The 15,552-nt window shown below is 40.1% G+C and overlaps 1 protein-coding gene across 3 annotated transcripts in view; it reads right to left on the bottom strand.

Annotated features, from left to right (window-relative positions):
• Positions 1-15,552, bottom strand: part of LOC126203252 (rabankyrin-5) — a 621,526-nt gene that overhangs the window by 334,342 nt on the left and 271,632 nt on the right. For all 3 annotated transcript variants that reach the window (XM_049937508.1, XM_049937507.1, XM_049937506.1), the window contains exons 7-8: positions 13,647-13,812; positions 917-1,121 (exon numbers count right to left, since the gene is read on the bottom strand). In XM_049937508.1, the coding sequence (XP_049793465.1) occupies positions 917-1,121; positions 13,647-13,812 (371 nt within the window). The remainder of the gene's footprint in view (positions 1-916; positions 1,122-13,646; positions 13,813-15,552) is intronic.

Below are 15,552 nucleotides of genomic sequence, written 5' to 3'. Positions count from 1 at the left end.
CAACTAGCAGTTTCAACCAACACTGTTCTGTTATGCAGTCATTTGACTGATTTCAATGTACCTGCAATGCCCTCTAAACCTTTTTTAATATGAAACGATAAAATCTTCTCTACACTGCCATCTTGAAACAATCAAGCACACATTCTGACCAGCAGCATGAGTTCTGTTACTATAATGAAGAACTCTGTAGAATCTCTGACTCAGGATGACTGGCTACACGAGCCATCTTGTCAGATTGGGAGTTGGTACCTACCAGCAGCCCATCCATTCTGCTGGGAAGAAAAAGAGAAAATTTCAAGTATTCCATATCAGTCCCACAGGCAGCTAGGAAAACAAAAATCCATCTAGATAGAGACCTGTGTGCAATGGTAAGCCTTACACAAATGAGGTGTGGCAGTTTCCCTAGAGATTTCACTTCAACAGCCATGCATATCATTGGCAGACAACACACCTTGAGATGGAGGATTTTTTTATAGAGGTTTTTACCATTCTCGTGATCTGGGCAGTCAAGCCAAGATCACCGTTCTCCATGACACACAATGTTTCTCCACCCTGCAGCATGATGGTCACTGAAGCATGCCCAGAGCTTACAGTGAGAGGGGCTGGTGGTGCTTACCAGTTCCCAGCTCAGGAAACCTGGGATCACCAAGCCCATACCCAACAAACAAGTGCTGCTGAGCCCAAGAGGATTCGAGTACAGGCTGCTCCCAATTATGCATGAATTGTTGCCCACTATAAGCCGAAATATAGCGGCAACAGCTTCAAAACAATATATGACAACTGGCAGGCAACAATGAGCAGTCTGGCACTGGGTGCCAGTTCTTTGTGTGCCACCCTGCCTAAAATGTGAATTACTTTGAACATTACTGGTCAAATTCACCACAATGCAGTAAAATGTTTATAAGATTTTACTTACAAACCCTGTTTGTTTTGCATATTTGGGCTAAGACCCTGTTTTAAAAGTTTCTGTGCAATTCCAGTCATGGCACTTATAGTTGAATCCCCTGTGGTTGCAGGTGACAAACTTGCCACCATATGCAGTGCTGTGTTGCCTTGCTCTGGTGTTACGGCACCTACTGCTGCACCATGTTCTATCAAGAATTCTGCTGCATAATCATCTCCTGCGAAAAAGTAAAAGATAGGAGTTAGAGGAAATTGACTTCTGGAATTTTACAAATTTGTTGTCTACTAATTTTGTTACAGTCAAGGTGAATGAAACAAACACAAAATGCTTAGTATGATTGAAATGTTACACTGATTTACATGATGTTCAGTTACTACTTCAACATTTGATATGATAAATTTTTGAATTAAATACAAAAATTTTAAAAACACATTTCTTAATGCCATCAGCATTACAAATTTGTTTCATTAACTATCAAGTCTTACTTCCTGTTATAGATTTTCTCCTACCTTAATGGAAAAATGCCTTTATACCACTATATCCTAAATATACCTAACTGAATATGCTATCCAGTGTCTCTCACCATGTTCTGGAACTTCTTACTTAAGTTCACTGTGAGCATAGGCATCGGCAATCGGGAGCAAGAGGGAAGGAGGGGGGAGGGATCTGCCAGCCTGGTGACACAACCTCATTCTCTTCAGTTGCTGTGACATAGGTCGATTTCCACACAAACTGGTGCTGTACTTTAACCATGGTCACGGCTGGATTCCAAGCCTTTCTTAGCTTTATTTGTTCATTGTGTAGCCAGGATCTCTACAGTCTTTTTTAGAATACAAGCCAAGATAGTGTTTAAGTGATAAAACAACTTAATGCCGTCTTAATTCATGGCATGTCAAAGGGAGATGCAATGCTCTGCTGCAGCAGACTTCCTGTTGTTCATTACTGACTTTGTCGGCTGTTCATTGTCTGTGTGGCATCTATGCTCCATGCAATTCTCCTGTGCAATCCAGATAGTCTAGCCTGAACACATTTTCCTGCACTGGCAGGGGATTTAGTGAACTCCTATGTCATTCTTGACTGACCCCAACATGGCTCACATCTTGTCTGGTGGGCAGAATATGAACCTGACACAACGTTTTCACAGTATTCTTCCAGTTTTCACTGATGCATTCTCAGTGTACAGGATAATAGTTATCGCAACAGGTTTCCCGGTAGACAAAGTGTGTGCCAGACAGACTCGAACTCAGGGTCTCCGCCTTTCACAGACAAGTGTTCCATTGGATGAGCTACCAACGCACGAGTCATTCTCTCATCTCCTCTGGCCCCAAGATCAAGTATCATACAGCACATAGTTTTTATCTGCCAGGAAGTTTCATATCAGTGCACACTCTGCAGCAGAGTGAAAATTTCATTCTCGAGACTGCTCTTCATTCTCAGCAGGCTGAGGCCTCAGCTTGTTTGGTCTTATGGCATGTTTTATCTGGCACTTGCTACACACATTCTTATAGAACACAGCTTGTATGCACAATAGTTCAGCTGCTAGACTGTACTGGTTCAAAGTTGTGTGTGCTCTGTACACTAGCGTGCTCATTGTGATGAGAAATGACGGCGGAGGCACTAAAGTACTAATCTATATACAGCAGTTTACAGTAGATGCTTTGTCCTTGTGTGCCACCTGGTCTTTGTTTGGCAAGCACATCCAGAAATGGAAGATGATTATTTTCTTCTATCTCCATCATGAATTTGATGTTTTGGTACAGTGAAGTTAGGTGTTGCAAGAAGTATTGCACATGATGTCACCATGCAGCCCGATTATGAATGATGTTGTTGTTGTTGTGGTCTTCAGTCCTGAGACTGGTTTGATGCAGCTCTCCATACTACTCTATCCTGTGCAAGCTTCTTCATCTCCCAGTTCCTACTGCAACCTACATCCTTCTGAATCTGCTTAGTGTATTCATCTCTTTGTCTCCCTCTACGATTTTTACCCTCCACGGTGCCCTCCAATGCTAAATTTGTGATCCCTCGATGCCTCAAAACATGTCCTACCAACCGATCCCTTCTTCTAGTCAAGTTGTGCCACAAACATCTCTTCTCCCCAATCCTATTCAATACCTCCTCATTAGTTACGAGATCTACCCACCTTATCTTCAGCATTCTTCTGTAGCACCACATTTCGAAAGCTTCTATTCTCGCCTTGTCCAAACTAGTTATCGTCCATGTTTCACTTCCATACAAATACTTTCAGAAACGACTTCCTGACACTTAAATCTATACTCGATGTTAACAAATTTCTCTTCTTCAGAAACGATTTCCTTGCCATTGCCAGTCTACATTTTATATCCTCTACTACTACTACTACTACTACTATATCCTCTACTACTACTTCGACCATCATCAGTTATTTTAATCCCTAAATAGCGAAACTCCTTTACTACTTTAAGTGTCTCATTTCCTAATCTAATTCCCTCAGCATCACCCGACTTAATTTGACTACATTCCATTATCCTCGTTTTGCTTCTGTTGATGGTCATCTTATATCCTCTTTTCAAGACACTGTCCATTCCGTTCAACTGCTCTTCCAAGTCCTTTGCTGTCTCTGACAGAATTACAATGCCATCGGCGAACCTCAAAGTTTTTACTTCTTCTCCATGAATTTTAATACCTACTCCGAATTTTTCTTTTGTTTCCTTTACTGCTTGCTCAATATACAGATTGAATAACATCGGGGAGAGGCTACAACCCTGTCTCACTCCTTTCCCAAGCACTGCTTCCCTTTCATGCCCCTCGACTCTTATATCTGCCATCTGGTTTCTGTACAAATTGTAAATAGCCTTTCGCTCCCTGTATTTTACCCCTGCCACCTTCAGAATTTGAAAGATAGTATTCCAGTTAACACTGTCAAAAGCTTTCTCTAACAAGGGGAGGCCGCCAATTGTGAAATTCAGATTCGATTCATACTGCCCACAATAAAAGCTCATGGCCAGAGGTGTAATGTGGCAAAGGACCAAGATGCACTTCTCAGCCGTTGTCGAGAAAATCGACAGTTAAAAGAAACCGTTGCGGTGAAATACTCTCTACGATTAATAACTTTCTACAGGGCCGTGGTGCAGCGGTAAGCGGCAATCAGTTGCAACAATTATGCATATAGTACGTTGTTGAAAGTCGTTTATCGTGGAAAAACTGGCGACTTCGAACATCATTATGTTTTCCGTAAACAAAGTTGTATTTCACAAATGTTATTAATTGTCTTCATAATGTTAACCACGTATAGTTAACGGAAGACGTAGAAACGATATTCCGAAACGAATACGTATAGCGTAAGTCAAACGCTCGAATTAGAATAGAGACCCCACGAACACAAATTTGCTGTGGCAGGTATGAAATATAAACTCCGTTACTCGCTCGTTACACTTGAAGGACAGATGTTGCATGGGCCGAAACGAGCCGCCGCATAACAGCGTAGTTGCCTGCTAACTTCGAAAGAAGGTAGATGCGGTCCCTAGCGCAACTTATAACATCGTCGAAAATCAGTGCGGACGGGAGAGCTTTGGTACACCCGGTTAATAAAACGGAAAAATGGAGGCGGTACAATTGGAGAGCGATCCGCCTTCACCAACATGCATAAGTAATTCATTAATAGTATATATATATATATATATATATATATATATATATATATATATATATATATATATTTGAATTACAAAAAGCTAATTATAAAAAAAATGCATGGCGCGAGATTCAATCCGGCAACCTTTGGATTACGAACCCGAGTGCATACCGCTGCGCCACGACGCTCGAGTTAATTATTAATCGTAGAGAGTATTTCACCGCAATGGTTTCTTTTAAGTGTCGATTTTCTCGACAACGGCTGAGAAGTGCATCTTGGTGCTTTGCCACATTACACCTCTGGCCATGAGCTTTTATTATGCACAGTATGAATCGAATCTGAATTTCACAATTGGCGGCCTCCCCTTGTAAGTCCACAAATGCTAGAAACGTAGGTTTGCCTTTTCTTAATCTTTCTTCTAAGATAAGTCTTAAGGTCAGTATTGCCTCACGTGTTCCAACATTTCTACGGAATCCAAACTGATCTTCCCCGAGGTCTGCTTCTACCAGTTTTTCCATTCGTCTGTAAAGAATTTGCGTTAGTATTTTGCAGCTGTGACTTATTAAACTGATAGTTTGGTAATTTTCACGTCTGTCAACACCTGCTTTCTTTGGGATTGGAATTATTATATTCTTCTTGAAGTCTGAGGGTATTTCGCCTGTCTCATACATCTTGCTCACCAGATGGTAGAGTTTTGTCATGACTGGCTCTCCCAAGGCCATCAGTAGTTCTAATGGAATGTTGTCTACTCCCGGGGCTTCGTTTCGACTCAGGTCTTTCAGTGCTCTGTCAAACTCTTCACGCAGTATCTTATCTCCCATTTCGTCTTCATCTACATCCTCTTCCATTTCCATAATATTGTCCTCAAGTACATCGCCCTTGTATAGACCCTCTATATACTCCTTCCACCTTTCTGCCTTCCCTTCTTCCCTTCGTTGCTTAGAACTGGGTTGCCATCTGAGCTCTTGATATTCATACAAGTGGTTCTCTTCTCTCCAAAGGTCTCTTTCATTTTCCTGTAGGCAGTATCTATCTTACCCCTAGTGAGACAAGCCTCTACATCCTTACATTTGTCCTCTAGCCATCCCTGCTTAGCCATTTTGCACTTCCAGTCGATCTCATTTTTGAGACGTTTGTATTCCCTTTTGCCTGCTTCATTTACTGCATTTTTATATTTTCTCCTTTCATCAATTAAATTCAATATTTCTTCTGTTACCCAAGGATTTCTATTAGCCCTCGTCTTTTTACCTACTTGATCGTTTGCTGCTTTCACTACTTCATCCCTCAGAGCTACCCATTCTTCTTCTACTGTATTTCTTTCCCCCATTCCTGTCAATTGTTCCCGTATGCTCTCCCTGAAACTCTCTACAACCTCTGGTTCTTTCAGTTTATCCAGGTCCCATCTCCTTAAATCCCCACCTTTTTGCAGTTTCTTCAGTTTCAATCTGCAGTTCATAACCAATAGATTATGGTCAGAATCCACATCTGCCCCTGGAAATGTCTTACAATTTAAAACCTGGTTCCTAAATCTCTGTCTTACCATTATATAATCTATCTGATACCTTTTAGTATCTCCAGGATTCTTCCAGGTATACAACATTCTTTTATGATTCTTGAACCAAGTGTTAGCTATGATTAAGTTATGCTCTGTGCAAAATTCTACAAGGCGGCTTCCTCTGTCATTCCTTCCCCCCAATCCATATTCACCTACTATGTTTCCTTCTCTCCCTTTTCCTACTGACGAATTCCAGTCACCCATGACTATTAAATTTTCGTCTCCCTTCACTACCTGAATAATTTCTTTTACCTCTTCATACATTTCATCTATTTCTTCATCATCTGCAGAGCTAGTTGGCATATAAACTTGTACTACTGTAGTAGGCATGGGCTTTGTGTCTATCTTGGCCACAATAATGCGTTCACTATGCTGTTTGTAGTAGCTAACCCGCACTCCTATTTTTTTATTCATTATTAAACCTACTCCTGCATTACCCCTATTTGATTTTGTATTTATAACCCTGTAATCACCTGACCAAAAGTCTTGTTCCTCCTGCCACCGAACTTCACTAATTCCCACTATATCTAACTTTAACCTATCCATTTCCCTTTTTAAATTTTCTAACCTACCTGCCCGATTAAGGGATCTGACATTCCATGCTCCGATCCGTAGAACGCCAGTTTTCTTTCTCCTGATAACGACGTCCTCTTCAGTAGTCCCCGCCCGGAGATCCAAATGGGGGACTATTTTACCTCCGGAATATTTTACCCAAGAGAACGCCATCATCATTTAATCATACAGTAAAGCTGCATGTCCTCGGGAAAAATTACGGCTGTAGTTTCCCCTTGCTTTCAGCCGTTCGCAGTACCAGCACAGCAAGGCCGTCTTGGTTTATGTTACAAGGCCAGATCAGTCAATCATCCAGACTGTTGCCCCTGCAACTACTGAAAAGGCTGCTGCCCCTCTTCAGGAACCACATGTTTGTCTGGCCTCTCAACAGATACCCCTCCGTTGTGGTTGCACCTACGGTATGGCCATCTGTATCGCTGAGGCACGCAAGCCTCCCCACCAACAGCAAGGTCCGTGGTTCATGGGGGGCTTATGAATGTATCAGCAACATATTGAGAACAGCATGGGAGATTGGTAATAATTATATAAAAACCGATATTAAATACAGACTGCCGTGCAGGAAGTAATTGGTATGGAACAACAAAAGAAATGAATGGTATGATGATGAGTGTGAGGAGGCAACGCAAAAAGGAGAATGAACTACACAACAAGATGGACACCCAAAGAACACAAATGTTAGAGGGTGACTATAGAGGAAAAGGTGTGCAAAAAAGCTGATTCTTAAGGCAGAGAAGAAACCCTTTTTTGAAAGGCACTTTCTGCACACTGAACTACTTGATGATGTTAATGAAATCAGGAAGCTGTATAGAAAGGTCAATAACCTTAAAACGGGCTTTCAATGGAAACCAGTGAAATATAAAGGGAAAAATGGTGAATTAATAGCATCACACGAGGGAGTGTTACATAACTGGACAGATTACTGTAAGGAATTATTGTACTCAGAGAATGCTGAAAAATGAGAACAAACTGAAAACCAACAAGTGAAAGAAGAGGTAAATGAGATGCCCTCAAAGCCTGAGATTCAGCAAGCAATAAAGGAACTAACCAACAATAAGACACCGTGCAGTGACAAACTGACAGCCAAGCTCATTAAGTGCTATGGAGGTTATCTAGTTAAGTACCTGCATGCTCTGATCTCAGTTATATGGACACAAAAGGTCATCTCATATGATTACAATATGGGAGTAATGTGTGTTATGCTTACAAAAAGGGACACCCTGGAATGAATGAACTATGGAGGACCTAAATTATTGAACATTGCATATAAAATAGTCTCCTCTCCACTTTGTATCCATGTAAAACCTTTTGCAGAAAAAAAGCAATCAAGAGATATCAGGCAGGCTTTAGATCCAAATCAATTACTGACCAAATACTCACCCTGAAGCAAATATTGAAAAAAAAAGCAGTCTTAAAACATTTCATATTTGTTAGTTTTGTAGCAGCATGTGACACCACAAAAAGAAATAATTTTATTGAAGCCATGAATGAACTCAGCATAGCACAAGAGTTAACATGCCTCATAAACTTGACTATGGAAAAAGTAGTTTGTAAAGTACAGATACAAGTAAATTTAACACCAAATTTTGAGACTAACAAATGATCTGGGGCAAAGGGATGCATTCTCATGTATACCTTTTAATATATCACTAGAAAAAGTAACAAGAATGGTTCTAATCAACATAACAGGCGCAATGTTCCTCAGAACAGTGCAAGTTCTGGCCTATGCAGATGATGTGGATATCTTTGCAAGAATAGAACTAGCAGTTAAAGAAACAAATATTGCACTGATGACAGCAGCAATAGAAAGGGAACTGGAAGTGAACATACATAAAACCAAATAAATGCAAATAATACAACTAGAACTACACTACTGGCCATTAAAATTGCTACACCAAGAAGAAATGCAGATGATAAACGGGTATTCATTGGACAAATATATTATACTAGAACTGACATGTGATTATATTTTCACGCAATTTGGGTGCATAGATCCTGCGAAATCAGTACCCATAACAACCACCTCTGGCCGTAATAACTGCCTTGATGCGCCTGGGCATTGAGTCAAACAGAGCTTAGATGACATGTACAGGTACAGCTGCCCATGCAGCTTCAACACAATACTACAGTTCATCAGGAGTAGTGACGCGTATTGTGACGAGCCAGTACATCATCGCAGGTGCTCCTGTCTATGATGCAGCGTCAAGGGTAGCCGCAGCCATGGTCTCCAAGCTGATAGTCCATGCTGCTGCAAATGTCATCGAACTGTTCGTGCAGATGGTTTTTGTCTTGCAAACGCCCCCATCTATTGACTAAAAGATCGAGACATGGCTGCACGATCTGTTACAGCCATGCGGATAAGATGCCTGTCATCTTGACTGCTAGTGATACAAGGCCGTTGGGATCCAGCATGGCATTCCGTCTTACCCTCCTGAACCCACCAATTCCATATTCTGCTAACAGTCATTGGATCTCGACCAGCGCAAGCTGCAATGTCACGATACGATAAATCGCAATAGGCTATAATCCAACCTTCATCAATGTCGGAAACGTGATGGTACGCATTTCTCCTCCTTACACAAGGCATCACAACAATGTTTCACCAGGCAACGCCGGTCAACTGCTGTTTGTTTGTGAGAAATCGTTTGGAAACTTTCCTCATGTCAGCACGTTGTAGGTGTCGCCACCGGCACCAACCTTGTGTGAATGCTCTGAAAAGCTAATCATTTGCATATCACAGCAGCTTCTTCCTGTCGGTTAAATACCGCGTCTGTAGCACGTCCTCTTCGTGGTGTAGCAATTTTAATGGCCAGTAGTGTAAATATGATGCTATAAAATGACCAGATATCAACAGAACCTGTTAGTGAATTTGTCTATTGGGGAACCCTGGTGGCATCAAAAAACAATATTCCACTTCGCTGATAAATACTACTATGGGATTGTTCCACAACTTAAGTCCAGGGATCTCTCCAGGATAAGTGCCAACTATGTTTACTTTTTATATGTTCGGTTTCAGTCTGTGCACAACAGTACAGGGTACCACTATGTTCCAAAGAGTCATGCACGAAAATGCATTTTTTCAAGTGGTAAAAACTTCTGTTGTGGATAGCTCTTGGCCTAATGGTCATTTGTATATTTAATGGAAGAACACATATACTATAGCTATCCTTCAGTACAGGGTCAAAATTTAAACATTTCACATCTCCTCCTGCCCAGGCAAACTGAGCAAATCTGTTGGTTATTTTGCGTTAAAAGCATCATTTGGTCATGGGCAGTCCCTGAGAAAACACCAATAAAAACTATGACTTTTGGATATGAGAAGTACCATTTGTGGGCATGGTCAGTTCTAGAATTTCTATTTATGGCAAATCATCAAAATTTTTACCCTGTATTCTTAAGGTGATATACTCAGGGAACCTTTACCTTTTTTTGATATAACTATCCTTTAATGAGATCCAGAGGTTCAAAGTTACCGTACATATGCACGTAATACCCAGTCTGAGACATAAATGTAGTTTTAACTGACATAGTGAGCACATGCCAAGGGCTCCAAGGGGCACCAGAAGGGTTCTGAGGTCATCAAACTGTTTTTAATCAGCATTTTTTCATCAATAAAACTTCATGCTAACTGCCTCTATATAATGGGCATTCATGCCAATAGAAATATGAATAGAGTGGTACTGCATTGAAAAGGAGGGGGAGGGGGGGGGGGGGATAAAAAGGACCTTAACATGTGTGTAAAGAACTTCCAGAAAAAATGTAAAGCAAATGATTTTGCATTAACCTTATATTATGCATACATATTTGTCTTTATGTGCACCAAAGTGCATAAATGTATCCAAAGTGTATAAACAGACTGTCGAAACTTTACTGTCCTACAGAACTCATTTTACATAAGCAGCACACCTTGCTGTAGCAGGGAAAAGAAGGGAACCAGCAGAAAAAAGGAGAATATGTTCCTCTTTGAGAGACTCTGATGAAAAATGGAGAACCAGTTGCCTCAAAATCCATTCTACCTTGCTCACTAAAAAATTTGACATGTGAACATATTCACACATTTTTGTACTGAAAGAGAGTAGCAGAGAGACAGAGGAAGTGAAAGGATGAGAGGAAGAGGAAGAGAAAGGAGACGCTGCCAGTGGGAGAGGAAGAGAAAAAAGATGATGGGGGAGAGAGTGGCAGTGAACGGAAGATGGATGGATGGATGGATGGAGATAGAAGCAGTGGGAGCGAAAGAGAGAGGAGCAGTAGAAATGAAAAATATAGACGAGTGTGGACCACATATGGGCTTGAAGGAGGGGGAGGTGAACTCTCCCAGACCAGTGTTTAGCATACAGGTATAGGGAGGGAACATTTTGGACTGAAATTTTAAACACATGGGAACAGAGGAAAAAATAAATTGGATAACTCACAATTTTTGAGCTGCTGCAGTACAGTGGAGACAGGGGGAAGAACTGGAATACGAACAGTACATTCAACCTATTGTTGAGGTAACAATGATACAGAGGGGTCACTAAGTTACATGTTCATCATGCATCCAGCACTGTTTTTGTTGGAAGCTGGCCAGGCCCTGAGAAATGATTGGAAGTGATTTCACTATGTCGCTAACTACAAGTGGAATGACATGGTGTGTGCTGCCAATATTTACTTTCACTTTGACAGAACAGCCCAACAGTAGTTTGAGAACAACAGGCAAGAGTTGGGACAAATTTCAAGAATATGTTACAAATGCATTTGGTGACAATCAGCATTGAGTCCGCACAGCAAAGAGCCACTGAGGAACAGAAGGCAACACCAAGTGGAACCAACAGAGTCGTTTGTACAGAGTGTTTTGGCACTGTGTCACACAGTGAACTCAAATAAGTTGAAATTGAACAAAGTTTTACAGCTAATGAAGAGTGAGGAAGAGGACGTCTACTAGGACTTCTTTTGAAGGGTGTCACCACAACAGAGAACTTCATGGCAGCCATAGAAGTCATCTGAAGTTTACTGCCTGGTTGTTAAAACACATATTGAGGCAAGAAGCAATTATCATTTAGATGCAATTCCAAAATATCACAGAATATTTCCATATCAACAAATGTAGGCTATCTTTAAATCATTCTATAGCTAAAGTGGGAGGCCAGTTGAAACAGGTGACACAGTTATTCTTGTCTCTATGAGTTCACAGTCATATTTGCGAATGGCATTGGCTTCAACAATCCAAGCAAATATCTGTAACTACCACTGGGTAGAGTTATTAGTAATGTCTCTCACTAGCAAATATTCCATTGGAAAAAAACACTGACTTCGCATAAAAGTTATATAGTCTTTATGGGAATATAATAAGAATGAACTTTACATTACCATTATGGACTTTCCACAGTAATCACTTGTTGTAAATAGTGGAAGCAATAGGTAATCTCAACAAGGATTGTCAGAGTGAAATTAAATTTGTCTATTCCGATAATGAACACAGTATTTCTGGTCTGTGTCACCTGTCTCAGTAAAGAAAATGTTGTTTTGATTAAGTAATTAATTAAAAATCACTGCAAAAGCACCAAGTCAAGTTATATTTATAGAAATTTCAATATGAACTTACTTACAAATATCTTGGAGTGTGCTTATCAGGGTTATGAAGTGGAGTAACAGGTATTAGGAATACAAAGATAATTTGGTGGTAGGGTTTTCAGGTACCTCCTAACATGTGGTGAGAGTTTAAACAGGATGGAGAGAGCCACATATACACAATATGAACTTGCTTTACGTGAATGGGCATAATTAAATTTAATCAACAATGCTTAAGCGCAGATCAATGATTGCCTTTCATAAAAAAGTTGTGAATTGTTATTAATACAATGCAGGAATCTGAAATAATTGAAAAATTGTTGTTGCACAGAGTACTGTATTGTAGTAAATGGCTGTCATGACCAATATTATATCGGGAGGATGACGGTTCAATCCCGCGTCCGGCCATCCTGATTTAGGTTTTCCGTGATTTCCCTAAATCACTCCAGGCAAATGCCGGGATGGTTCCTCTGAAAGGGCATGGCCGACTATTGTAGTAAATGGCTGTCATGACCAATATTATATCGGGAGGACGACGGTTCAATCCCGCGTCCGGCCATCCTGATTTAGGTTTTCCGTGATTTCCCTAAATCACTCCAGGCAAATGCCAGGATGGTTCCTCTGAAAGGGCACGGCTGACTTCCTTCCCCATCCTTCCCTAATCCAATGAGACTGATGACCACGCTGTCTGGTCTCCTTCCCGAAAACAACCAACCAATATTATAATGGTTAGAATTACGGACACTAGTAAATACATTGGCAACAGTTTATATTTATAAGCTAGGCACTTTTCAACTTTGCATGTAACGATTCTCAAGTATGAATCAGACAATACAAGGCAGAGAGTTGTTATGTACCACCTGCATACTCTGTAATTGTGATAGCAGAAATTTGCTGCTGAAAACACATGAAATCAACAAGGAAATAATTCTCTAAAGGAAAAGGCACAAGTCAAAATCATGGTTGCCCATAAGCAAACTGTCCTGAAGTAGGACAGCACACTACTTAATATTACCTGGGAGAAAACACATAAGCATTACAGCAAATGCCACCTCTTCCTGGTCTTGCTCAGTCTTCATATGTATTGTCAACTGCAAATGACACACAATATTTTCTCTCAGGAATGTGTTCTTCCCCAGCAATTAGTACTAGTTAGCGATGTTGTGATTGGACCAAACTGACTCTCAGCAACTAACAAAGACAAACAATGATGTTTCGACAGACAGTACCGATACTCAAAAGCTTTCATTGGAATTTATCCTGGTTTAACAGATAGTGATTTTTTGCAGCTGTATCAATGCACAATTTAACTGATTACCTTTATCTACATATAATGAAATATTTTTGTAGTAATTATCATGACCATGACAGCTACATAACATATGCTACTTATCAGTACACTGATCCTGTCCTTTATTCAAATATTCATTAATTTTAATTAAAAATGTAGGATGGCTCACCTCTGTCAATAGCGCGATGCAAGAGCGTGTACCCTTGGCTGTCCCTTGCATCAAGATCAGCCTTATGTTCCACCAAAGTGCGAGCAATACTAGTTTGATGATCACGAAGTGCTAAGTCCAATGGAAGATCACCACGAACATCTAACTGGTTTAATTTTACTCCCAGCTGAAACATACAAAAGGCAATATCTTCATTAAACATGTGTAACTGCGGAAGTATTACCTCTCACAGGTAAAAAGCAGATAAAACATAAAATTTGTGTCATTATATAATTTCGTTTAACATAACTTTCATATAATGGAATATTCTATACTGACAATTTTTACTTGTACTCATTCTTAGCATACTGCTGGTAAAATTTTAACAAAGCAATTCATCAGTAACCAAATACACACAGTTTTGGGTTTCCAGACCTGTTGCAAAATCCAATAGTCTCCTCCACACCAAAAAGCTGAATAGGTATGGATGTCACGAGTCACTTCTTCCTGTGACATTTCACCACATTGTCTATAGACACATTAGTGTCTACACAGGACGTCCGAGTTGAATCTGGTGTGTGTGTGTGTGTGTGTGTGTGTGTGTGTGTGTGTGTGTGTGTGTCATTACTGGCACTTTGTTATGGCTACTATTTCAGTCATTAACATCCACCTATATGTCAGAGTCCATTCAAGAGTCGTATCTCCTCAAGGTGCATTCTTTAAGGAAGGATCACCATGCACCCTTCTTGCCACACTGTTACCCTACATTTATTTCAGTTACTGCACTCCAGGCAACTGTGTGTGCAACCTGCCAGCATGATGATGCCATAGGCCTAAAGCCAATGATTCCACCTTTCTCAAAGTCCAACAGATGGTGATAAGTTGCATATGCACATCTTCTGGGAATGCTGTGTTAGCATATCACTCAAAAATTTCCAGTAAGGTCAGATACATCCAATAACCATTACATACTTGCACCATTCTTCATCTAGGACAACAACTTTTTCTGTTCTGAAAAAGAGTTAAAATAAGTATGAAATATTGATCAACATGCATCATAGGCATGTAAATACTGAGTAACCAGTTTGATATTGTTAACAGTCAAGGTGCTCATGGTGCCTCCATTTCCATCATTGTGTAAAACATGAGGGTTACTCAAATGAGGTATCAACAGTTCAAGTAGTATGTTTTCCTGTAGAGTTTCTGGCTGAAGGAGAAATCTGCATATTGGCACCTTGGAAAATTAATTGAAATTTTTATCATCCATGGCTTCTTTTACTTATTTGCATTTGTGTCTGTTAGTAATTCAGCAACACAATGCACCCTCCTAATAACTCCTGAACTGGGTCAGACGACCACCCCCTAAAAAATTAAAAAAAAATAATAAAAATAAAAAATTAAAAAATCACACAGCCTCAATCCTATTGCATACATGTAGGATGCCATTTCACCATTAGATTTGTCCATCCTGAACCCAAGCTCTGACCAACCTCCATGAGTTGAGGGTGGAGGTTGAGCAGTCATCGATCAGAATGGCTCCTCTGACCTTTCAGTCTCTCATCTATCTCATTGCATCATGTGTCACTGAAGGCGAAAGACAGTATGAAATGAATTATAATGATAGTCCACCAGAGCTGCTACTAGGTACGTGTATGTAATTTAATTATTTGCAAGTGTAATGCTCTCCACAGTAAAGTTACTTAGTGAAAGTTAGCAGATATGCTATTTTTCTTATTAATTTTATTGACTATGGCATTTACCAATATTTGCATTTACACAATTGTAAATTATATTTAATTCGTCCCCAGCAATACAAATGGGATGGGGTACTTTATGCCCACCTTTTGTAAATATTGTAATCTAATTGTGTACTTTATATTTTAAAATTTTGAAGAAACTTTTTGTTTTTAAATAATTCTGTTATAAA

This window comes from Schistocerca nitens, chromosome 9 (assembly GCF_023898315.1).
Source record: "Schistocerca nitens isolate TAMUIC-IGC-003100 chromosome 9, iqSchNite1.1, whole genome shotgun sequence".
NCBI classification, from domain to species: domain Eukaryota; kingdom Metazoa; phylum Arthropoda; class Insecta; order Orthoptera; family Acrididae; genus Schistocerca; species Schistocerca nitens.
This window is presented reverse-complemented; position numbering and strand designations above follow the sequence as displayed.